The sequence below is a fragment of the Cygnus atratus genome, chromosome 15, assembly GCF_013377495.2.
Source record: "Cygnus atratus isolate AKBS03 ecotype Queensland, Australia chromosome 15, CAtr_DNAZoo_HiC_assembly, whole genome shotgun sequence".
Taxonomy (NCBI): Eukaryota; Metazoa; Chordata; class Aves; order Anseriformes; family Anatidae; genus Cygnus; species Cygnus atratus.
In genome coordinates, this window is record NC_066376.1 from 13,749,145 (window position 1) to 13,775,970 (window position 26,826).

General features: G+C 39.0%; 2 protein-coding genes across 4 annotated transcripts in view; one reads left to right on the forward strand and one right to left on the reverse strand.

Moving 5' to 3' along the window:
• Window positions 1–26,826, reverse strand: part of IFT140 (intraflagellar transport 140) — an 80,255-nt gene that overhangs the window by 17,678 nt on the left and 35,751 nt on the right. The window lies entirely within an intron of this gene.
• TMEM204 (transmembrane protein 204) lies at window positions 455–26,794 on the forward strand. Its single transcript, XM_035548719.2, has 3 exons — window positions 455–1,682; window positions 12,979–13,134; window positions 24,402–26,794. The coding sequence occupies exons 1-3, from the start codon at window positions 1,409–1,411 to the stop codon at window positions 24,644–24,646; spliced, it is 675 nt and encodes a 224-aa protein (XP_035404612.1). The 5' UTR covers window positions 455–1,408; the 3' UTR covers window positions 24,647–26,794.

The window sequence follows — 26,826 nt, forward strand, 5'->3', positions numbered from 1 at the left end:
TTCTCAGAGCCACTGCAGAGCCATGAGTGACTACAGCAAACGAGGATGTGCTCAGGGGCACATCAGCCTTGCGGTCACAACACAATACAGCAATTTTCAGCTCCATCCACATCATGGCACTTGTGACTTTTTTCAGACACCCACAAATTGTTTATCAGTTTGAGAATCTCCAAACTTTAGATTTTCTGTTGATCTGCCAAGTTCCATTCTAGGGTTGCAGGGCGGACGATGGACCCAAGCGCACCCACCACCACCACCACTTTGTCATGACGTTCGACAGCCAACAGTAATTCCAAAATTGTTTTGCTTTCGGTAAAAAGCATTTCAAAACCGCTCTCCTCAATCTATTTCTGCAGTCCTAATGCTTCACGAGTCGAGTCTCAGGATTTCTGCTTCTTTGTAACGATGGTTTCCTCGGCATCTGCGCTGCACGGCCCGCCCCACAGCAGCTGTGCCTCCCTGACGGCTGAGGGGAGGAGTGAGGCGTGGAGGGGGACGCTCTGAGGGGAGGAGGGACAACTTTAGAAGTCTCCATAGTCTTTTCCTTTCAGGAAACACATCCTGTTAATGTTTGACTGCTGTGGCAGCGGCTCTGTTTGTTGCAGCCGACTACGCCCTGAGGCTCACCAAAAACAGCCACAAAAACAGCCATTTCCTCTTAGCTGGGGGGAAGGGGGGGGGAGGCGGCAGACCTTTTCCTCACAGCAGCCCGTTCTCTGGCCCCTGCCACTTGCAGTCAGAGGTTCAGAGACGGACACAGCAGAGCAAATTCCTCAGGATACACCAAACTTTCACAGTTCTTTGGGATGAAAGCATTCATGTGGAGTTCAGCTGCGATTTGAGAATGACATTTGTCAGTGTTCGAGGGATATTTTGAAGTTTGCATCTGGAAAAGGCTTTTGGAGCTCTTTGACTCGGAGAAATCCGCACTCCGCACAGTTGCTCTTGAGGGCCGAGGCACGCTGCTGGCAAGCAGCCCTCCCTCCCTCACCCCAGCAGCAGTTCAGGCTCTTCTGCTTCAAGACTGGAGTCCTCCTCCATTTGCCTCACAAGGAATTTTGTCTCACAAGGAATGGAAGTCCCTATCTTCCAGTTCATCACAGGACTGGCATTGCTTATCAAAGTGCAAGAAGGTGGATAAGCCAAAGCCGGGAAGGACGGAGAAACCTAGAAAAAGCTCCTTTGTGTTCTTTTATTTTATGGAATTCTATCTACCTCACATAATTCTCATTTGCTTGATCAGAAACACCTCTGGAGTTGACTTTGAGAATGAACGGTGATGTCCTCTAGCCATTCATAACATCATATTGAAGCTGCCTCCATTTCAAGTCCAATTTCAATGTGCTGGAGCTGACTGAGACCTTGTGTCTTCTGCAAATAGAGACTGGCAGTGAGCTGACAGTCAGATATGACTGTCCAGAAACTGGTAGCCACAGCTGTGTTGGTAGCCCTGGTCTCACTTATTCTTAACAACGCAGCTGCCTTTACTCCTAACTGGGTGTACCAGACCCTGGAAGATGGGCGTAAGCGCAGCGTGGGGCTCTGGAAGATGTGCTGGCTGGCAGAAAAGAGCAAAGGAGGTGCAAGCACCAGGCATGGGCAAGGGGAGGAGCGCGAGTGTGAAGCCCTGGGCTGGGGTTCAGAATCAGCTGGGTTCCAGGAGTCTCGTAGCACTGTCAAACGTAAGTTCAATTTCTTGTCTTCTCTGCTTCTGCTAGATTGTCATTGATACGTTGTGCTAGGTCATGAGGAATTTATAGCCTAAGCAGAACATCCACATAGCTCTCTGAAATCAATGTTAACCATCCGATTCTAAACATCTAAACACCTTTTAAGATTAATCATTTGAAAATCATTAGGCATGACATATTTCTCATTTGCAAATTCAGACTTGTGGGATCTTAAGAATACATACAGCTTAAACTGAGCCGTTTAAAATTGGTTAAGATCAAATCTGTAAGCCAATTTGCAGAGTTATAAAGTTGAGCAATAAAAAAAGTGCCCCTTGTATTCATGATGTGAAGGGTGTGACCCTATTCTCATTAAACTAGAGCAGAATTATGCATGGAATACTTGTGTTCATCTCTGACACCTTGGTTTAACTGTGGCTAACTGGTCCAAGAACTTTTCTCTACTGAAAGCCTGTGCTTTCAGCAGCTGGCTTCTATGCAGGCATCTAAACAAGCTGATAACAGACAGGGGTTTTGAGCACAGCAGTGCCTTGGGATTTGTTCATTCAGGCAAATCAAACAACGCTTTAAATGAATCCTTCAAGGAAGTGATTTTTTTTTTCATGGTTTGAAAAGCAGAGAAAGAACAAAATGCTCTGTTCCTCCTTTAAGTCTCTTATATCCCCCTGGAGACTAAACAAAAATACAAGAGGAATTTATTTTCAAAAAAAAAAAAAAAAAAAGCTTTACTGTGGGCCCACACCACATCATGTTTTCCAAAAAAAAGTGCAGTAACTTTTTTCACACATGCTAGAAACTGTTATAAATGCCTAAACCTGACTTTCAGCTTAACTAAAAGAACTTATGTAATGTCAAATCATCACAAATAGGATTAGACTGTTCAAAAAATTCCTTGACGTCTACCTGTAACTTCATTACTCTAATCACTGCCCCAATTATTATTTATAAGCCATGTTCTAACTTGAAAAACATGCATACATTTAAAAGTACGTGGTCTTTATCTAACAGCTAGAATAAGCTCCTGCATATTGAATTTGGCTCCTGCAGCACTTTAAATCCGCAAACTTGTATTTCTTGCTATGCACAGTTCAAAAGATGAGTGGTACTATAAAGACAGGCATAGAAAAACTAGTTTCATAGCAAAATTGTATGCAATTTTGCATACAGAAAGTTATTTGCAATTTGCATATAGCAATTTCTTACGTCAAATAGAACCAAAATGTGATAGACAATTTTTAAATTTAAAAGTAATAATTACAGATAATTCTTTCGGGGACATGATTACACTAACACTAAGAAAAGCTCTTAAAATGTTAAAGAAGGACTTTGAAACCCAATGACTCCTTTCATCAAGCATCCATTCACTATTTAATTTGAGAGCTAAGAGTAAGCACAAGTCAAATTTTCAGTCTCTACAGCATTCAAAAGAAAATCTCACCTCTACAGCTGTACCATGACAATCTAATGAGGAAACAAAATCAGTTACACATTAAGACATGTTTCCATGGATAGTACGCTTAGTATGGGCCCAATTCTGCAGCCATGGTTTCACCATTTTAAATAAGTTCTTTAATACAAAATCACGTATTATTTAAGTAATGTATATATAGCAATCCTCATCTGTCAGTTATAATGACGCATGCATGTATATAAATACATATACATATGAACAACTTTTTGAATTCCGTCCTCAAAGAGTTGAGGTTTAGTATTCTTGAGAATTAGCTTTTCCATATACTGATGACTTCTGTACAGGTACTACATAAATAACAGTCAACTAAATATGCTACTGCAAGTAGGCTCAATTACTGGCAGAGAAGCATGTTCTTAGAACCTATTTTTCACTGAATACAACTTAAGGGCCTGCTCTTTCTTCCACCGAAATCACTGGCAAAACCCCTTTTCAGAGGACAGAGCTATGTTGTACTATGTTATATCTACACTGTATTAGAAACAGGAAAAAAAGAAATCCAGGGAGAGTAGTCAGTGATACTATAAAATGAGATGGAAATTAAACATCTCAGTGTGAATGATTTCAACAAAGCGCAACATGAAAGAAATGTGGGTGACTTAGATTGCAGGGGGAAGTACTTCAACTCCATTCAAGCTAAAACGTTACTGCTCCTGGCAGAAGGGTCTGATCTCCCCCCTTCCTTTATCCACTTCTTCCTTTACCTCCCTTCTTGCCATACGTTCCTGCACCCTTCCTTCAACCATCTGTGATACTAAAAAACTTCTGTGAAGCTATTCACATGGCTAACAGCAAGGAAACATCCAGGTTTAGAGTGGAATTTTTTAGTGTGTTTGCTTTTTTGCTTGGTTATTTTTCTGTTGGATTAAGCTGTGGTATTGCGAGTCCAACAAGTACTGCTCCTGGCACAAGCCGAGTGTGCTGATGGGTGAGAGCTCCCTTTCAGTGGCACCAATCTGTCAGATCTGAAATCGTTGTTTATGCTGAGAATCAGAGCCCAGCTGGGGCTCTGAGGTTACCAATGAGGATACCAATCGAAGCTTTTCTAACATGGACAAGCCACTAGATGATGCAAAACTAAAGGCTTTTACTGAGAACTCAGATGGCATGTTCCCTCTTCAAAACACTCCAAGGAATCTTAGCCAGGTAGCCTAACACTTCTGTCATCTGTGTGAGGGCAAGGAAACTTGCCAAAGGTTACAGAGATTGTTCTAGAGATATTACAAATATTCAGAAGATTAGGCTACGCAGTTTGGCTCTTGTCTACATTTCTTAACCCCTCATAAGTGTAGTAGAAGCATGCACACAGTAAGAACTTATGTCAGACAGCATATCTCAGGAATCCAGTACTCAGCTCCGTGCCCACTTAGAAGGCACAGACGCTACAGAGCAGCAGCATTGCAGAAGACTCAAGCTAACTCAAGTACTGAGAATGTGTAGCTACAGCACTAGTGACACGCTGTCAGAGCAAACCAGACCTGCACAGCCACCGTTACCTACATCCTGGCCCAACACCAGACTGGTAACGCTGCATTGCACTGTGTGAACACACCAGATTACTTGAAATCAGCTTAGATGTTTTTAACCACGCTGCACAGTACAGCTATGCCCTTAAGCCCTGCAGTGCTACAGACTGTGTGGACAGATGGAGCTGATTTATTCATTAGCAGTCACATTCTGTTCGTTTTTGTCTGAAGAACACTACAAACAGCGTGGAACTGCAGAAATAGGGAAGGGTTTAAAATGATTTACAACCTTGCTTGGTTCTTCAAGGTTCCAGGTGAACTGAATGAAAATCCCAACAGTGGGATGCTCATTTCATCTACAGACAGATGCCAAGAGTAAGATACTTGTAGTCCTTACAGAGTAACCAGTGACAGGGAGAGGCACAGTATCATGAGTGACTACGTGACTCCCGTAAGGGCTAAATATAAACACCTGTCCAGCCTCAATGTATGATTTATGCAAACACTTGCATTATGAAATGCAGTGACTAAGTCAGGATGCTGCTCTGTGTGGGAACAATGAGCTGACAGTTGTTCACATCAACAGCAATTTAGAGAATGCCACTGTCCACTAGGAATTTCTCCGAAGTTTGGCTGTACAGAAACCAGTCTGCGTCCAGCAGCTGAGTGCGTTATAGATGCATATTAATGTTTCAACATATACAGATGAAGAAAGGAGGCACACTGCACTGGGAGAACACAACTACCATGAGAACAAAAATAGCCAAAGGCTGCCCGGTAAGCTGCTGAGGCTGTTACACAGAGATACAGTCCATTCAGACAGCTGGCAGCTCCAGGCTTGTGATTTCCCTTCCTAACATCTGCAATATGATCAACATTCAAATAAATGAAATCACTAAATTGTAACAGTGGAGGCCAATATGCAGTCTTTCTGGAGGTAAATTTTAAGAGGCCTACTCTCCCTAGAGTGAATCTTCATTTTAACATGATTTTCCTATGTTGTATCTTTTTTTTTTTTTTTTTTTTTTTTAGAAATTTAGAAACTTAATAGAATCATAAAAGTGGCTTGGGTTGGAAGGGACCTTAAAGATCATCTACTTCCAGTCTTCCCTGCTGTGGGCAGAGATGCCACATTCTTGGTTGATTCATTCACAAACTTCTTGGGATTCAGGCTAATTTAGGATAATTAATGTTTCAACACAGTTATCTTCACATGTTTCACAAATATCAGAGAAATCATTATTTCATTACCCTCACCATTGAGGCTTCAAATTCATTTAAAGCTTTAGGAGGGAAAGTGGCTAAGGAGCTATCAAACATTTCACATTAAATACATTTATTACAGCCACCAACACAAATGGTTATAATCAATCCATTGATGTTTATAACCGTGCAAAACTGTCATAACATGTATTCAACCAATATCTCAACACGAATTGTGTAAGAGCCTTGTCTGTTAGAACTGATCATTATATAGAAGCATTCTTAATGTTCTGTTTGAAAAGTCCCCATAACTTAAACATAATTTATGTTGAAAATAGTTGATGCAGATGCCTTCACTCCAAAACTGAAATGCTTCCTTTCTCCACCAAAAAAAGATTTATACACCTGTTAAACTAAATATTCAAATAGGAAATTGAAGCTCAGATGAGCTCAATCCTAAAGTTCCAATGTACCTAAGATTTCACTAAACTGTCACATAGAAGAGTTCAGTTGGAAGAGAGCTATAAAGGTCATCAAGTCCAACTGCAATATCAGAACATTTAATTGTGCCAAACTACTTGGTCCCCTCCCCCCCCCCCCCCTTTTTTAAATTATTTTGAAAGTGGGGAAAAAAACAGATGGAAATGAGGCAGAAGGCATTTTCCCATTTTCCACAGATTTTTTTTTTCATTTTTACCACAAGATCATAAATTGCACACTTCAGAAAAATATCTAGAAGATGAAACCAAGTCAAATAAATGACTTCTAATTTGCAAGACATCCATCCAGCAACAGGATACTCTGCATTTTCATAGTGCTCTTGAAACTCAAGGCACAGCTCCAGCTGATTTCCATGTGAGCTGTGGAGACTTCATCCACATCTGACCTTTGGTGACAATGCTGACATCCAAAACAAGAGGAACACAAAATTAGTTGCCAAAAATTTGGGTAGATTTTTTAGAATGATAAAGAAGCATTTCTTACAAAATACAGAATTAAGTTCTCCAGCACAGAATTCAGCTTTGTTGCAAGACCATGCATAACAGGCAGCAAGTCAGAAGTCAAAGAGAGAGACTGTTTACATAGCACCCCTTCAGCTTTTTTGCGCTGCACTTTCATGCACTGAATGAATCAAAGCTCCCGTGAAAAAACAGTATAATCCCACTCATGCAAGCATGTACTCTGCTGGCTTTTCCTAATGTTTGGATGCTTGGCTTTGCATTTCTGAAGTCCGTATAACATGGATTTTTAAATCAACTCAGAAAGGCTGAAGAACACCACCACCATACAGAAGCAAGTGCTAACCCTAACTTGAATCATACGCAGACTTCAAACCTTTATATAAAGCCTAGACATAACAGACTGCTACTTTTTAAATGGCTTACCTAGTGCAGGAGTAAGAAATGGAATTCAACAGACCCACACAGCGAGGACTCAGAGCTTGAAAAGAACTAACTCTTTGCCCTCAGCTCCAGTGCCTGGTAACATAGTGGATTCCTAGAAGCTTGGCTGAACACATGAGAAGATTGTAGTCAATTTTTTTATGGCATATCCCCTGCTCTGTGACAGCTATGAGCTCACCAGAGGTATGATGTGATGAATATGCCTAGCACTCTTGAGCTTTCAGAGGATTTGTCAGCTACAGTTCTGTTAAGCAAACGTGTACTAAAACTTCTAAGACTACCTACTGGAGTGAATTTTTTAGGAACAGCAAGAGATGCATCCCTTCTCAGGCTAACACGTTAACAAAACGTCAAGTTCCAGATGAAAACCATGTACTCAGAATGTCTTGATTATATTTGAGAAAATCTAATTACTTAGCCTACTTAGATTAAACTGTACCAGAAGCAGCATATGATCTCAGCCTGCAGACACCCAGCCCAAGAAGATGAAGGCTAGCAAAGTTACAAGCAACTGAAAACAGGCTCTTACAAAAATAAGTGAAGCAGCTTAGGGACAGGAAGCATTGATAGTTCTATCCCTAATTAGAAGACTAGAACTATTTTAGAAGAGCAAGGCAGACTTTATCCTTTTTAGAAGAGCAAGGCAGACTTTATCCTCCTTTCCAGAATAGACATGCATAAACACTGAAGATTTATGAAGACAGATACATCTTAGTATGTATAGTCAATGACTCACTGAATAATCAATAAACCATAGAACCATAAAAAAAGAGATCACCAGTAGAAATCCTATAAAGTTTGCCTTTCTATACTAAAGTGATACTTTTAGTGATATACTAAAAAGTGTGATTTTTGAGATTAAAATAAAACTGAAGTTAAATGCAACTAAAGTAACCATTTTAACACTATGATATATATGTGTGTATATATATATAAAAAAATAAAATCACTAGATATAAGAAGGAAATTTCCTCAAGAAAAGAATATCCTAAAACACGGATACACTGACGGCAGCAGCCTAAGGTGGCACTATACTTCAGCTATGCATAATGAACTTCTAATAGCTAAAGTTTAAACAGATTTTTAGATTTAAAATCACGGAAAACAGGACTAGGATAATAGCACACTCAGAGTCGTCATCTGCAGCGAATTGTGCAGTTGTGGTAATAACTTCAGATATAATACTGTTCCCCACATAGTGAGTGAAACTGTGGTCACCGTCTCTTTCCATGGCCGGTAACTTAGGAAGTTACAGAAGATGTACGAGGTTTGCACTAAAATTTTTGAAAGTGCTATTTCACAGGGGAAGTTTTAGACAACTACTAAGTTATCTTGGGCTGCTTATTTTCCTTCATTCATATGTTGTGCTTTAATCAGTCAAAAGCTTGAATTCCCACAGACAGAAGAGGGGAAGAAAACCTCATGCTTTCAGCAATTAGCATAACATGATTTTTCAATGAGATCATTCTTCTTATTATTCTAAAACACTGCAAATTACTCTTCAATATGACTAACCTACTTCTGCAAAGCACAAATAACCCTGGTGCTATGTAACATAAAACAAAACTGCTGCTCGCAAATAAAGTCAAATCAGCATTCTTAATCCAGATGGATAATTCTGGTCAAGGAAATGAGCAAGGCAATGGGGAATTGGAATTGGTCTCATCCTTAGAGTTTGGGTTTTGACCCTTGATTGGTAACAGTATTAAGCAAAGCAGAATTCATTAGTCAGTGCCCCTAACTACCCAGCTGTACAAGAAACACTGCTAGAATCCCTGTCCATGAATTAATTACTTCTCAAAGCATACTGGGATCCAGGTGGGCTTCCAAAAGGAAGAGGTCAGAGAGTAGCACTTTGTAATGCTTAACAACAGCTGCAGAGAGCGTTGAAGCCATTCTGTGTCTATCCCCTTCCATTTCTCAACAGCTAAATCACATTTAAGGGAGGTGAAGGAAGGCAGGGAAAAATACCCTCTGTGGTGTCCGGTTCTGTTCTACTGGAAGCATCCACTTCTAGCTATAGGAAATGCTTTCGATGGTTCAACTGCAGGAGACAAGTGACATTAACAACAAGTTCAAAACAAAAAAGTGGTACGTCCAAAGTACCCATGTCATCATGACAGTCTTAAACGATAGATTCTGGAAGCTAATTGTTAATACAAATACCACCCGTAATTGTGCACACAACCATTATGAACTTCTCGTTCTCACATATGGTGGCTAATACAAATCATTCTGCAGAACTAAAGTTTGTAATGGACATGGGAGGCTGTAGTGGGATCACAATTACTGTAAATGAAGCAGAATGTTTGACACGGTCAAACGGACTACTCTACATTCATACTAATTATAGAAAACCCATTGGAACGGGCTGCAGTTGGCTACTGAGGAATTTTTGCTTTACATAAAAATTAAAATATCAACAGGCAGACTAAAGGCACACAGAAAAACACCAAATTTCACAGCTCTTACAAAAAAAATGCAATAAAAGCAAATTTTTTCAAAGATAAGAGCTATCTATTCCTGAATTGACCAGTCACTCAAGTGCGAAAACAGCCTTGTGGCCTTGCCTTCCTCAGCATGTTTGACATCTTTCAATCAAGTCTTTGGGTGCAGGCTCTGAAGAAATGCTTCTCATATGCATGCTTAATTCCCTTCCTTGACCAGCATCGTCCACTTTTTTTGGTTGTCCTCAATAAAACGCAGTCATAGGTGCTTTCCACAACTACCACCTTTTTGGATGGCGCAGTGGCTGGGTGGGTAGCTGGGTTTCATTTTGCAGCTCAGCTCAGGGTTGCACATGCACAGAACAGAATTATCACGTGCTGAGATGACAACATGCGAAGCTACAATGATTAAGCACAGTAAACTAGAGGGGCGGTTCCAGACTCAGTCAAGTCAGCAAGTTCCACTGAGAAAATAATGGAGCTTTTAAGAGTTACACACTTAATTTTGTCACTAGCCCTCCCCCCTCTTTCACCCTCCCTCCCATGTTTGACCACGTATGACCATTTTGGTTAAAAGCAACAGCTATCTAAAATATTAGTTGTATTTCTGCATCTCCAAACAGCAGTGGATGTTAGTTGAAAAAGCATCCCTAAATCTGCAGTTCATGCAAAAAAAAAAAAGATGTTACACATCCAATGCACTCCAACAGCAATAGGACAGTGATCACCCAACTATTATTTAAAGACTAAATTACAACAAATTCTGTTGAAGGCAGTTGAGTTAGTCAAAACTTGCTATTTTTAGCATGCTAAAAATATCTATGGCAAGGGCAAGAGAATTTATACTCGTTACATTGAAAAGAAGACTGGATAACAGTAAAGACAGAAATCTGTTTCTATGACAATGAGTAGTATGTATTTCTGGGATAAGCTTTAGAACCCCCCATTTGTTTGTTTGCTTTGTTTTCTAATGCATGCATACACCATGCAGAAAGGCAACAGAATTCACTATGGCTGTGAACCAAGTATTTTTTGTATCTGACACCATAGATAGCTCTGTCAATAAATGCAAGTACTTTTATAATAATGGCTGTAAGCCTGCTATTTCTAGTATATTTCTCATTTAAAAGTAACCAATTTTCTCTTCAGAAAGTACCACTCCTTGAAGTATTACAGAAATCCGTTTAAGTGGAAATGCAGAAGAATACTCCTAATGCTCAAGATTTTGCTGATATTTACAAAGCTCAGTGGGCTTCCAAACATGATTTCACAGTCAACCACCATGAGCTATAAATGTTGAACACGGCTACAAAGGGCAACTTTGGAAGTTAAGATACTTTGAGCAAATTAATTTTGAGTGAAATAATTCTCTTCTCTGGTCAGAAATGAACTCACTAGGAAAAAAAACAAAACACCTTTGTCATCTTAAGACTTTATTCAATATGAAAATGTTTAATGGACTACGTATCTTAATTAAATCATGAGTTGTTTCTTACAACACTAGGAGCTAAAAATGAACTATGAAGAGAAAAAGATTAAACTAATTCTTATGGTTCACAACAGTAAGACTGGACTGAATGATTACCAATATGAAATTTACTCTTGTTGATATCAAGTTTTGTTTTTTACACTGCTTGGCAGTCTCCTTAGAGGATCAGGAATTTACTTCAGTTCTTAGCTAAAGAAATAGGGTGGCAAAGAGGGAAAATATCCAAGCACTTGGCAAACATGAATTAAGTCTTAATGAAACGACAGAAGAGATCAAAATTTAAACTTTGACTCCAGACCCTCCTCTCCTTCTCCACTGCTGCCTGCTTTCTTAGGTATCAGCTCCTCAGTCATGGACTGTTCCAATAAACGTAAGGTGGAATATGCCTACCTTACCACGAACAAGCTAGTGCAACAAATTTTACAAAGCCTTACTGCACAGCAATGGGCAATAGGAACAAAGACATCACCAAGACATTCTGTAAAAAGAAAAAATGCATTGTGAGGTTTGGGGACACTGAAATCCACAAATCCTGCTGCCAAAATAAAAAACTCCCTAGGCAAAGCTATCTAACTGACAAGTAATTTTTGTTTACAATTCTCCAGAAAATAAAATTCTGGTGGTTAGCGCACCTAAATTCAATCGTAAACAGTTAAGTTGCTTTTGAAAAATCACATGAAAATTCATGTCTTGAGCCTTTCCTTTTCTAACACGACTTACACATCGAGCTGCTTCTGTTTCAGAATAGCAACAACATATTAGCAAGAGATGTTGAACTGGCACAATGATATTTACAAAACCTACCTTTTGCTAGAGAGGAAGGAAAAGGATGAAAACAGGACATCCACCAGGTTAACAGGAAGAGTAGGAAAAAAAGCCTGACTAAAAGTACCAAACTTTGCAATGAATATATTCGATTCAGCACCCAGCTGAATCAGGTTTCTATCCAAGACTCGAGGTATTTATGTCTATAACTATTTCTGCATTTGTTCTTTATATTTAATATGTATAAATATATGAAGTCATGTAACTTCTTTTACATGTAAATGGCACAAGAACACCTCATTTGGAACTGTCAAGCATTGACATCTTTCACTGTAAATCTCTCCTTTGCTACACAGGGGGTGTAACATACAAGGGTCTTTGCAGTGTGTCCAAAAGATTTGTAAGTGTTAAAAGAAGGAAAAGTTAACAATTCTCTATATGAAGTTCTATTATCAGCATCTCTTAAACCAGCAATAAGTTTGCGGTAGTCCACAAAATGTTTAAGGACAATCCAGTTGGACTAGGTGAAAAATTTCAAGTGTTACAGATTTGTTTTTTCTGGGGTATGATTCTCTTAGAGCCTTGAAAACCCAAACCGTGAACAAAGGTTCCATTTCAATCAGTGCCATACAAATGCAGAACAAAAGGACAGTTCCTGCCCTAAACAATTCTGGCTACTAATTACATGTAGAATCTTCACAGGGCAGAAACCAAATGCTTTCGGGAGGCTGTTCTTCAAAATTAGTTACCTGCTTCATATGAGATTGTTCTCCTCTGAAGCAACAGTTATAGGGTACCGTTTAACTAAAGAAAAGATTCAGCACATCCTAAAGAAAATCTGTTCCTAATCAGACCACAGGAAATGCAGTTAAGAGTAAGGGATTGCCAGGAGTGGGAATACTATTTGAGAAACATTTTCTGTGGAATACATTTTACATACCTGCTTAGCCAGGATTTTAAACACCGCCTCCCTGCCCCCCCTTTTTTTTTTTTTTTTTTTTTTAATAATTTTAACTGTAGACTTCCTTCTTATGTTTCCCTAGTGCAGTTTGACATGATGCGTGCCTGTAACCTCATTGCTACTGTTGCTCTGACTGCTGGCCAGCTCATCTTCGTCCTGGGTCTAGTGGAGGTACCCATCATATCACAGGATACCCAGTGGTGGGAGGAGGCCATAGCTGCTGTGTTCCAGCTTGCCAGTAAGTACACTTTTTTCTTCTGATGGAAAAAACACTTCATCCCTATTAAATCCAGGAAGAAATGAGTTTCTTACTTCAAAAATCTTTCAAGTGATAAAGCATAGCAAAAAGGCCTAAATCTAAAAGTAAGCTTATTGTCTCTTAAAAGCTCTCCCCATGTGATTCTGCAATACATGAATAGAAGCTTTTATGTTGGAAATATCAGAATGAGTCTTCTGCCAGCCTAGAAAAACAAGCCATTATTATTTCCTCTGAAACCAGGAACACAAGCCTAAAAGAAATGAAATCAATGCAGCGTAATCCCCTAGGTTAGCAGAACAAGCAGCTGTTTGAAAACGTAGCAGAATGGCAGAACAAATTTCAGGAGTTTTCCTGAAACACTATTATTTGCTTTCAGGTAACTGAATTCTACTCAGTCATGATCAGCTGGATTTTGATAGAGATACCTCTTACAATCTAGCAAAGAAAGTTGGAGTCAACTTGCAACAGTGACAGTCATAAATAAAACTCCCCACAGTAATTCTCGTAGACGAGGACTATACAGAAATGAGTGAGGAAAGGAGGAAATGGTTTTATCACAATATCCTATTGAGAGCAGTGGCAAGAATCTTTATTACATAAAGTCACTCAGTATTTATTATACCAAGTCCAATCCTATAAACTATCCACGTATGAAACTGTCATTAATGGAGTGTAACACTCAGACTCTTTTACAAGATCATATTTAAAACACACATTGTTATCAATGTAACTAACAGGTTATAATTAAGTAACACTTTTTAAAAGTCAAAATTGAATTTTAAAACCATTGAATATTTACAATGATATAAATCTGAGATCCCCAGTTTACCCTGCTGCAAGACCAGAAGCTAGTCCAGGTTATTTAAATATGGTTCCCACAGCAATAACTACCCGTTAAGGATGAACCTGAACTTCAAATAAGAGAAGACTGGTGTAACACAGGTTCTGTAACTCTCAAAGCATCCGATCCAGATTCCAGGTGCAGCAAGACCCCCAGGCATCAGTTCAGTAAAACCAAAAGCCAGATACGTAGCCTCACCATAATAAAGCCTCCCTACAGTCTCATGTATACTATGGACTTTTACAATTCTGGATACCTTTTGCACAGCTCTCCTTGATCTTCAGGTGCAATGCTGGCTTTACTCTTCCCTCCCTCCCATCCTCCCCCAGACTCAACATGTCTGTTTTTCACAGAGGAAATGCATTCTGGCCCTGTTTAGATTTGTTGTTTCATTGACAAACAGCACAGTGGACAGCCCTGTGCCTTTATTCTATCAAGGCTGCTAATTTTAGACTTTTTTTTTTCCTGTGCTGAAGTCTGTTTTAAACACAGTCAGAGAGAGACTGAAGGGCGCCAGGATATCCCGACACAGGAGAAGGAAATGCCTGCTATTACCTGTTATGCAAGCTGAACCTTGAAATCCCCAGTGCTGGGAGGGGAGAAGGGAAGAAAGCCAGAGTCAGAATGATTAGCAAAACACTAATGAGAATGGCTGAAGAAGCTGTTGAATCAAGAAGTTCATCTGCTTGCCTGTGTTCAAAAGGTGTGAGGAGATGGATCTGGCAGCTCATGACAGCTACAAAGAAAGATGTCATGCCGCACGAATCAAAGCTCTCCCATCTGCAGAAATGATGCAATGACTTTGGTGGTTAGCTCTCCCCCATACTTTACAGTTATGGCATGCTCTCCTTTGCTGTCACCAGATGGTTTTCTGCCCTGCAGTCAGTAACACAGCATCAATTTTACATCTCATTAGCTTTATGAGAATTTTATGTTAAAACAAACTCCTTACAGACATCCAGAACTACCAGCTCTAGGGATAGGTATTTTGAAAAAAGAAAAAAAAAAGGTAGTCACAATATCTGCCCTTATCCCAGTATAAAGTTGACTTCTTTGAAACCTCTCTAATTTGCCAGGACAGTGGTGTGTGAACTGTGACTGCCCTCAGTAAGTAAGGGTCTGTCCTCACAGGACAGAGGGTTCAGAGTACAGCTTGCACTGACAGAAGAGGCTTTTTCCTCTTTCAGAAAGAAAGATGTGCTTTGGAATGTCAGGCCACTCAAATTGGCCAAAAAATCAGCCGCATCAAACAAATCCCTCAGATTTACCCCACACAACAGCATTTTGTACATAATGATTAATATGTTATTTGTCTGATACCAGACAAAATGAAAATTGTGAGCAAGTCCAACATTTCTGTATCTCTGATGAATAACTGCTGCTACATCTAGGACGCCATGATTTTTTTTTTTAATGAAGTGGAAGAAAGTTGACTGCCTCTTACCCTGTAAGCCACAGGTAACACTTCACTTTTGAGCCTCCATTCCAAGATGGTAATCTCCCATCCATTTTCAAAGTACAGTAAAGCATCAGAAGAGAACAACGGATTATTTAAAAGCACTTTGTTCATGAAACAGCTCAAATTAAATCACTGTGAAGCTCCACCCTACTTCATTTATATTACAGTGCAGTCTTCTGTCACCACTTCTCAGGAATCTGCATTCTGGCTGATCACATTCAGCATTCAGGCCACTTGGTTCAAAGAGCTGATTTGACTCTCCTTAAACAAGCTACCTCTCATTTAACAGTAAAGCAGCTACAGTTTAAGTTTCTGTGAAAGACCCTCTGCTTTCACCAAACTTTAATTCAATGAATTTTGGTCTTGTTAAAAAGCCTGCTTTCCCTACACATTGAGTAAAACGGAGAAGGGATGGTATTTTAAAGGATAAAGCCATAGTGTACGTGAGGTTATATTTTAGTGCAGACAGATCATTTATGTGAGAAGAACAATATTATAGAATCACAGAATAATCTAGGTTTTTAAAGACCTTCAAGATCATAGAACGTACATACTTGGATCTTACTAAATATTTGAGTATTGTCTGGGCGATTCCTATTTATTACACTTTCAGATGTCATCCTGCCACATACTTAAAACAGGCATCCAGCTCCTGTTTTTTTCTTTTCCAAATGCGTGGGTTTCATTACAGTTTCCTGTAGTCTGAACAAAAGTCCTTTCTGTTTTAGAAAACTAAGCGTACTAAGTATCATCTTCCAAACTCTATCACAAGTTCTAATCAACCATGTTTGATCCCACAAGAGCTTGTGATTACTCCAGGCTCCCCTGCTTTTTCACTTCTACAACGTGCACAAATGTTTGACAGTCATTCAAAAACGACAGACCTCTGACAGAAGATAAAAGCCCCAGGAAGCAAAGAGGAAGGAAAGAAGAGAGCAAACAGTGTTGCTCCTGGGAGAGCAATGGGATTCGCACAGCTCCAAAGCTCCACAACCTCACACCTCCCAGTTAACAGGAAAGCAAACTGTTTGCTTTGGAAAAGCAACGTGGTGAAAATGGAACCAGTGCTGTATGTGGAATTTTGTGTCAATGCTCAGAAATTTCTCTCTAGAGGTTTTTCGATTTTCTGTTTTTTTTTCTCCAAGGAACAGTTAAAAACTCAATGTGCTGAATATAAGATGATGAGCTGATGAGTAGTTGTAAAGGGAAACCCATACCAACAGGACAGGGAATAAAGAGCACTTCAGACAACATTAAATTACTGCAAGCAGTAACCTGCCAGACTAGATCAGACCTAATGTATTCTAGCCAAGTCTCCTATCTTGCACAACGGCGAATATTAGACTTCAGAGGGAAATGTTAGAAACAGGTGGGGAGGTCTGGGATACATTAGATCTCATCCTAGTTTCTAGAAGTCCAAGATGAATAATAATAGTTAATATTCCTTCAAATTACTTTTCAGCATTAAATTACTTTTATACCTAATATCCTGAAGATTACAACATTTTGTGTTCCTACTGAGCTTGCCATTTACAGCCAAATAAATTACAATTTTACCTCTTTTGAATTTCAAGCCTTGCACTGCAACTTCTCCTACTGTGCTTTCCATCTGACGGTGTATTTCACTCCAGACCCCTAACAGATCACAGGAAACCTGAGTTCATACACACTCTTATGTCTGTGCTATTAAGCCTTAAAACCAACAACCCTTTAAACCATTTACCTTATTTACTTTCTCCTTTCCTCCTGGGTATTATAACTTTAGCTCTGTTGATGTCCAGAAAATCTTAGTGCAGAACAGAAGAGCAAAGCAGCCATTGGAGAATATAGCTGACTGTAATTGTGATAACAACGTGATCCTGATTTCTGTATTACTTCCTTCCACCTTTTTCCTTCACAATACCCTCAAGCCAGATCTGTTTTATGAGGAGATCTATGGAGCTCCAGCCTAACACTTCCTGAAAAGGAAGCAAATAAATGATATTAAACCTAAAAATCATAACAAAAAGAAAGAACTTGACTGTTTGATTTGTGGTAAATGCTTTTGTTATTTCTCACTTATTTTACCTCAGCACCAAACTTGCATGTTCTTTATGTGGACTGCAAACCTCAAAGTGATCTTGCTTTCATACATCTGCAAAATGAAAGATCTTTAAATATGGAAGACTATCCTGCTTACTTTGACTGATGGTTCACATGAACAGCTGAACCAGCAAACTAGGAAGGGCAGTACCTCACAAGAATTGTGTTGAACTCTTCAACTGCAGCAGGAAAATGGCCCGCCTGTATTCTTCAGGTCTAAATACAGATTTGAGTAGCAGACAATCTGTTGCGACATCTCAACATCAAGGGTGCATTCTAACTCGAAATATGGTAATAATATATTACCGATAAATATGCAAGTATAAGGAATGCATTTCATGACTGTTAGAAATAATGCAGTAATGCAGAAAAAAAGCGTATGAAGTAAGTTCAACTCAAGTATTTATTTTACTGTTTATGAAGATGTCTACTAAGAAGTTTCAACTTGAGTCATTTAGCTAGAGCCGAAGTTAAACTCCTGTTTATCCTTTGATGCCTCAGAAGATGGAGAGGACAGAGCTCTTGAAAAATGCACGAAAACAGCTCATCCTTAATGACAAATTACCATCACTAACATTTCTAGGAGGATCACTTGTCAATGACTGCTTCTCTCTGCAGTTTTCTTTTCTCCATTTTTTTCTCCAGCTGACAAGAGCTCTTGCCTGTGTCTGATACACGATCTACTTAGACCAAAAGCAGAACTTCCATTGACTCAAACTGCCAGTGCTTCACAGGTGCCAAACAGTCTTTGCAGCTAACTTTTGGTCTGCAAGCCTGCACATTTATCCTTATTTAAGCAGATGGCCAACAGAAATTATGTCTACTTCATAGGGAATGCTTTTCAACGTTCAGTTCAAGGACTGGCATTATTTTTATGTAAATCTCCAAAATGTAACTAAGAAAAGAAAGTTCACTGTCAGTAGACCTACACTTGTTAAACAGTGGTCTGCACCTCCTTTAGATGATTTCTACTTTGTTAGTGGAAATCTTTCTCTTACAAGTCTCTCAACCTTACGAGGTTACAAAGACGAACTGACAAATTCAAAAGAACACCATAATTGCCCCTGAGAAGCTTTGTTACTCATAACTTGTTTAATTCTAAGAGATGTTACATTTAACCAAAATCCTTGGGAGCTTTTATTGTACTCAACAATATCCAAATAAAAATTCAAAGTCTACTCAAGTCCTTGGGACATTGTAAACCAAAACGAGCATACGTCTACAGCTTTCAGGCTGGTACTATGAAGAGCACAGAAGCATCACAGAAGCACTGCAGCTGCCTCACACTCTAACAACTCTTTTGTACCAAGCTGATTCAGGAAAAGGTATTAACCGATTAATTATTTACATTGATTCCTACAGCAACTGAACTTTGGGAATCTACCTCACTTTGATAAATAAAACTGAACTTCTGCAAGCAGCTTATCTAAGCTTGCAATTCCCAGCAGCTAAACCATTCCCTGTAAAAGTTACGGGTATGTAGAGAAGGGAGTTAAGCATTCCCCTCCCTGTTCACTGTTTTTACAGCACAAGGGTCGTTTGTAAAATGTGAACAACAGACTGGCTGCTCTACTTTCCTTCTCCCTCCTTCTGGCAGAGAAAGTCATCCTATGGGACAAGCTGTAAAGAAAAGGATTATAAACCCTTCTTGCACTGACCTACTAAGCTGGCTTTTTCATCCAGGTAAATTAGCCTGCTGTGTGCTCTCTGGCAATAGCAGGGAGCTAGGGGATAAGATTGTACTTCCTGAGGCAAATTAACACTGTTCCTGATACAGACTTTCTACCAATCCCCCCCAAAACCAACGGAGATTTCTAAGACTGCAGTATCAGTGTCATAATAAGATCTATGCAAATCAAGGTGTGTTTGGAAAAAAATATCACAAGTAGAAAGTGACTAAGAAAGTTCTTGTAAAATATTAAAAACCTGTAGTTGGCTTACAGCCAGCTACAGTCGAACAGGAAATTCAGTACACAGACCTAAAATGTAAGTTCAAAAAGCAACATTCTCCTAAACCCACCCCCTCCAACACAGTCAAATACTGTCCCAACCAAAAGTCTTCCTAGTGAATTTGTTATCTGTTTCCTTCCCCAGCGGAAAAGCCCCCCCTTTCAGGCTTGTTTTGCTACCGATGGGAAACAACCAGAGATAAACAGCAGCTCTGTGGGAAAATAAAGTACTTTAAGTAATCTCATCAGGATTTTTCATAGAGATCTGGCCTCTGTGCAGACTTTAGACAATACACAGTAAGTGACCTGAAACTGATTGACATACGTTTCTTTCCAATTAAATTAATACAGGGAAATTCAGCCATGCATGCATCTAGAAGTCCTGTCACGGCTACCCAACAGAAATGAAATTGACCTAGAAGAAAATTAATATTCTCATAACTGAACTGAGTATTAAAGAAATGTTTCCTATCTACAACTCTTAAAATAAATACCAAGAAGTGACACTGTTCCAACAGGTATTTTAACTGCTTTCCAATAGGAAAAGTCCTTTGCAATCCATGACTCACTTTTTCCTCCCCTCCCTTTTTCAATACTGAGATACTTCATAGAACAAAAGATTATAACGGATTAAAAAGTGTCTTTAATCATATCACACAGTAGATGCTGCAATTGTAGAGGGGAATAAAAGTATATCATGAATTAAGAGAAAAAAGATTTATGGCGAGTAGAGCAATTTTCTGGTTATTTTTAGTAGAAGTTACCTATGGGAAATAGTCTGGGAAGGCAATAACTGTTTTCCTCCAGGTATTTTATTGGAACGTTGAAATTTAATTCAGACACTGTGTTCAATATTACAAATATTTATCTGAAGTGAAAATCAGTGCAATCACTTTAGTCACTGCAATCAGGGAGACAGAGAAGCTATTCTTAGTGCATGGTTAAAAGCCTGCCAATAAAAATAAGCCTTTCTCAATACAGTGCCAAATTCTGCATTGGCATATTTACATTAACAACTGTGTTATACCCATATCACACAACCACCAGTAGGAGCTGAATTCCAGCACCATTTTACCTACACCAAATTTTCACAAGTGATACACTGAGTGAACATTCAGAAATATTCAAGGCAACAAATTAAAATGTTGTCAAAGCTACGCTAATAACTAGCGCAGTGAAGGCAGTACACAAAGCAGAAGATAACAACCCCATGAAAACACTTTGTTATGGTTGCGTTAGTAAAAATAAAATGTTAGTCAAACTTCAGTTTCATTCTCTTTCAATACAGAAACTGGTTACTGTTGCTTCAATGCCCTAGGATTTGTGATCACATGGTATTCACGTAATTATTTGTAAGGTTTTAGCCAGCAATCTGGCAAAACAGAGCACTTCTTGGATACAGCTATATAAGAGACCCAACAAAATAAAAATGTACTTTCCCTGATTAATTGTGGAAACACTCTGGAGTAATGTGCTTCCAACTCTCCCACCTCAGTCATGCTTTCTCTCTCTTAAATGTCAGTTCCTGTCTAGCCTGTGGCAAAGTTAGAATACAGACTCTATGTTTTTCACTCAAGAGCCCCAGTGACTGACTCACTCCTGATATCTGCCAAGTCAGGGAGCTCTGAAACTGATTATCTCCCAATTCCCTCCTGCTCAGGCACTGGCACAAAACTGCAAGAGAAGAGGAAGCCTGTTGCACCATTGGCTGACCATCTGATCTAGGGTTGAGGAAAAAGGCCTGTGAAGGGAAATAGTCTTGCTAGCATAAATAGTTTTTTTGAGGGGCCTGTAAGTAAACCTTAGTCCTTTTTTCTAGTGGGTAATTTCTCCATCAGATGGAAGGATGTTCATGAGGTTGGCCCATCTAGCACAGAGATGTGCTGTCATTTAGGACAGCAATTGCTGTACGTGATACATAAGTAAGAAATAAAAAGGTGTTTGGGGAAAAAAAAGTTCAGATCTTGAAAGGATGCCTGTAGCATTTATCTACCTCTGTAGTGCCATAAAGGAGTGTGCATAGACTGCTGCTTGCCTCAACTAAGTGAGCAAAGAATGGGGAAAACTCGTGCCCAAGGGAGTACAGCTCACACACACCAGGAACCCTAACATTTTTTCCCAGCAGGCTTGCACAAGAAGATGTGACTCCCAGTAAGTAAACTGGAAGTGCTGATCATCCATGATTTCCTTAATTTAGATGTACCAGTAAATACCTGTAAACCTGAAGTGGGGAAGGCAGCAGCTGCAAATCAATAACTGGGCATTAAGCTGAAAGGCACTGCGTATCAGGGTTACTCTGTAACTGGTGATCTCGAACCTAGCTCCTGCTGCCAAGAAAGCATGCAACAAATACTGCATGATAGCATACAATGGACTGTTATTAACAGGTATAACGGTCCTTAGAGGTATTTGTAAGTGGCCACTGATGCACACAGCATGGCTTCAAAGCTCCTTCCTCCTTAAGTAGTAGTATTAAATTGAACTCTATCTTTAAAAATGAATGTGAATTAAGCTATTTCAAGTCTAGCCAGTGCATCTGACAGGCCATGTGATTTGCATTACCTTGTTTTGTTTTTAAATACTTAACTTTTGGGGGAATCCCCTGTGAAAGGTGAACTGAAATGAAAACTCAAGAGGAAAACTGATGGCAAACATCTGCCATGCGCCAGGCAGATTCTTCAGTAAGAGGAGTCTTTTGTTTTGTACCTCAATACCCTCCTTCCTCTAAGGATTTTAAACCAGCAGGAAAAGAAACAGGTCTACAACTTGGCCATAGGAAGTACAACCAACCTCCCTTTCTCTCAGCTTCCTGTCTGTATGAGACAAATGGTATATATCATCCTTTGAAAAGTGGATTACAACCTGTAGAAGAGCAACTGGTGTTGGTGTTCCACAAATACAGAATCTGATCTTCACCTGTCCCCTCAACTATGTGCCTAAGGAGAAATTGAACTCAAGAGGAAGAACGCAGTGTTGAGTGGACTGCACTGGACACAAGTCACAACAGTTTTGTTTCGCAGCTGTCACTACCTTCTTATACGCCATGACTGTTAACAATAAAGGAAAAGTCGTACAAGACCCAGATAACACCAAACAGCAAAGTCATTAGTAATTCAAAAGCAGTTCAAGGAAACTTCACAGAGAAGGAAGAGCACAACTAACTGTAGCTTCGGATACAAAAGTAGCATTCTGTGAATGCCCTAACATATAAGCTTCAGTGAGGATTTTCACTGCATGAAGGAAAGAACGCTTCCACTTTCACATAATGAGATGACAAAGCCCATGAATATTCAGAAAAACTGACACCTTCAAAGACAGATGATATACCTTCTACAGTCCAAGGATGTCGGTAACATGTCTGGCTTCAAGAAACCGAGATTTAAAAAAAAAAAAACAAGCAAGCATGCATAATCTGATACACAGCATGCTGTCCAGCAGTTACTTCTGGAAAAAAAAAAAAAATTAAGCTTGTCAAGCACTTCACAATTTTTTCTACCCCAACCATAACTCAGTATTTTATCAAAAAGGAACCAAGAAGCAACTTTCCAACTTGTATACTTACAAATACTAGAGGACCCATGTATTAATTATTAATTAAGCCCCCATCTCCAACACAGCTAAAGTTAAAATGGCCTTCTCTTTTCCAGTTCTCATACATTTTCACAGGGAATCCAAAAAGCCCACAGACTCTCCTTGGAGAGCTAACAATTATTGGACAACTCAGTGATTTCTGTAACTGTGTTCCATGTAGCTACAATTGTCCCATATGAAACTTGTTCAGTTTAGTTAAAAATGAACAATTAAATAACTGCTAGAATTCATGATGCCTCAGAGAACCTTACTGAAAAAAAAAATAAAAAAAATCAAGGAATTATCTCAATTGCTGTCCTTAAAACTAACTTAACAACTTAAAACTCATCCATAGTTAGTCTTCCTTCACACGAAATGCTATTATAGATTGGAAAAATAGCAGTAAAGACCTGTTCCTAATGTAAGAATCTATTTTCTCATATATCCTTCAGGAGAAATGCCTTACTTCGAGTCATCTCTGGTATATGCCATCTGTGGGACCACACGACTTTAGGAGAAGGTGTAGCAAGCAACTGAGGTAGAAACTACCATCTAGGTAGACATGAGAACACCAACAATGCCAGCCGTTTCCCAAATTAATACTCATGTTATATCCATTTATAACAGATATTCAGATTTCACAATGACACTCAGAATAGTAAGTGTCATGCCTATCTGAGTGATGACTGATTTTTTTTTCCTCCTATATGTATTTCACTTCCAACTTGCATCTTTCATCTTCGCTGTATTATTAGTCTTTTTCTAAAGAACTTGAAAGCCTGGTTTATCCCCTCATAACACTTCTCCAGCATAGAGAAATTAGGACCGTTAGGTCCCATTTATTTCACCTTCTTTCCTCCCCTTCATTCTGTGAACACACATTCAGCTATTCATTTTTGTATTTGACTGTATTGGATTGCCTTAAATAAACATTCCAAAATTTGAGAATAAATGCACTATATTCTAAACAAACAAAAAAATCATTATCATTAGTATACCTGTTTTCTGTGAAGGCGACAGGAATAAGAAAGAGGATATTTGTGTAGGACAAGAGAACTGGGCGGGGGGGGGGAGGGGATGTAACTTGAACTCCAGCAAAGCAGGAATAAGGTGGGAGTAAGAAATTTAAACCAGAGTCAACAGGTGTAAACTAATCATTAAGACTGCTTTTTAGGTATCCAGTCTTCGCATATACCATCATGTTTACATGTGTTGAAGAACACATACAGCACATTGTAATAAGAAGGGAAAGGCTTTACAGATTCATGAACATTGGGGTTGTGTTGCTTTGCCACTACAGGAATTCAAGAGTAACCCGTTAAAAAAATTCTCACACTTTTTGCAGGTTTTGTTCTGGTTATTGGATTGGTGACTTTCTACCGCATCGGACCGTACACCAACCTCTCGTGGTCTTGTTACCTGAACATCGGAGCCTGTCTTTTGGCCACACTGGCAGCTGCCATCCTCATATGGAACATCCTTCATAGGCGTGAGGACTGCATGGCACCACGGGTCATTGTCATTAGCCGTACCCTGACGGCTCGGTTTCGCCGTGGCCTGGAAAATGACTATGTCGAGTCACCATGCTGAAAGCATGGACTTGAAACAGGGAAGATCTCCAAGGAGATCTGTATTGGTGTTTTCTATAAATATATGCTATAATTTAAAAGTAAGGGTTGAAGGACATCACAAAGCTCACTCTTGTGGGCAGAGGCCCTCAATTATTATTTGGATGGGCTCCATCTATATACATATGTATAAAACATATAATTTTATATATATTATATTGCCCTCTTCATCTGCTGTACAGCACAGAATATTGGATTGTCAGAATCCTGACAGCATCACAGCTACATGTCAGCAGGGTTCAGCTGTAGCAGACAGTGTATGCAATAAGACAATAGAAAAGAGGCAACCTAACATTTTCTGTCTGGATAAAGTTATCTTGCTCCCTTAATGGTATAAAAAACTATGGGAGACCCGTGACAATCAGTCACTTTGAAGTTAACAGGCAACCTGAGAAAGCAGAAAACCCACTGTAGAATAAGTGACGATTTTTAACAGCTGTCTAAATTTCTTGGCTCTTTATAGTCTTCTATCCCATTCACCCACCCTTCTTCAAGGAACTTCTCACCAACTGCAACACCTGCTTTCAAGATACAGCACAAAGCAAAAACCACAACTCTAACCATTCTAATTGTAAAGTAAGGGACTGCAGAATTAACCTCCATTTTATTAGATACTGCTTTTGTATCCTAAGAGAGAGGTTTGCGTTTATCCTATAGGAGTTGGACTCGATGATCCTCATAGGTCCCTTCCAACTCTGGATATTCTATGACATTTTTTCTGTATCTAGATAGAAATGCCTTTAAAAATTAAAAGGGTATGCAGCTAAAACAGGCCACACGTGGTGCTGAAAATCTACTTCGGTGTTATACTGTGGGCAAATATCTACAAAAGGTGGCTACCTGGACTCCCTAATAATCATAGATACTAATAATTTACTTTACTGGAAATTATTACTAAGAACTGGTATTTCAGCCCAAATAAATTTCTTACCAGCTTGCTTTAACATTTGACACACCATTTCTAGACTAGAGTGCTATGTTAGGAAACCAGCTCTGCCTAACAATGCTCGGAGAATCACAGAATGTTGGGAGACTACCTGCCACTCAAGCACCCAAACTGGAAAATAAGACAAATACAGGACTTTGCGATAAGGTAAAAGACCTGCCTAGTCACTTCATATAATAGCAAAATGAAAATAATTAGCACTTTCAGAATTAGACATGTTTATTAGCCTGACCTTGACAAACCCAAAGGCTCACAAGGCTTGCACATGCAACTTTCAGGAAGAGAAGCCAACAGCTCAAAAACCATTCTGCAAAAATCCTTAAGATACAGGAACTACATACAATGGCTGATGTTTAAAAGCTGTCTACAGATGCTCCTCTGAGTACAATTACCGACAGATTTGAAGGACTGAGCTGTGAACATGAGCTGTGAAAGTCACAAATTGTTTAGGATTTTTGTGTTGCTCCCAGCTGAGTACACTGCTTCTCTTCTTTACTATTATTTCCATCATACTTTGCCACACTTAAAATGTGATAATCAAGCTGGCTCTTGAGTTCTGTTCTCAAACTCAGTTCTGATGCAATAAGAAACTCAACTCCAATTGCTACTCTGCATCACGTTCAAAGTCAGCAACACTCTGCAGAGACTGATGCTCCGGAACAATTGTATTGTTCTAGACTATCAGTATAGAATACATCAATGCTGACAAAGAGTTTCTTCTAACAGTAGGTTTGTAAAAACCAACTAAAACTTGTATTCATTTGCCTGCATTACTTTCTGGAAAAGCTCTATCTTTTCTAGAAACAACATGCTATGATTAATTGCAGGGTTTTTTAAAATTAAACTATTGGAATATTTAAAAGACATTATATTATTTCTTCTAATATTGCAATATCCGTATTATAATAATGTACATTTAAATTTAAAAATCATCTATGTGGTCAATAAATTTGTAATACTTGGTATTACTGTGATTATTTTAGATGTATAAATAAAGTTGTGAATGTTCATTCTCTTCTAGTGATAATGTGGGATTTTTTTCTAGACACATTATAAAGTTATTCATTCTCCCCATTTAGTAAAAAAGGATCGATATAGTTTACAATGTGTTGTAGACAAAGAATGAGTATACAGTAAATGTATCTAAGATAAAGATATTTCATCTTTCTGAAAATGAAAGAGAAAATGAAATCAAA

Coding starts and splice junctions, on each gene's coding strand:
- TMEM204 (XM_035548719.2), top strand. CDS start 1,409: ATGACTGTCCAGAAACTGGTAGCCACAGCTGTGTTGGTAGCCCTGGTC. Junction 1,683..12,978: donor GTCTCGTAGCACTGTCAAAC/GTAAGTTCAATT, acceptor ATGTTTCCCTAG/TGCAGTTTGACATGATGCGT. Junction 13,135..24,401: donor TGCTGTGTTCCAGCTTGCCA/GTAAGTACACTT, acceptor CACTTTTTGCAG/GTTTTGTTCTGGTTATTGGA.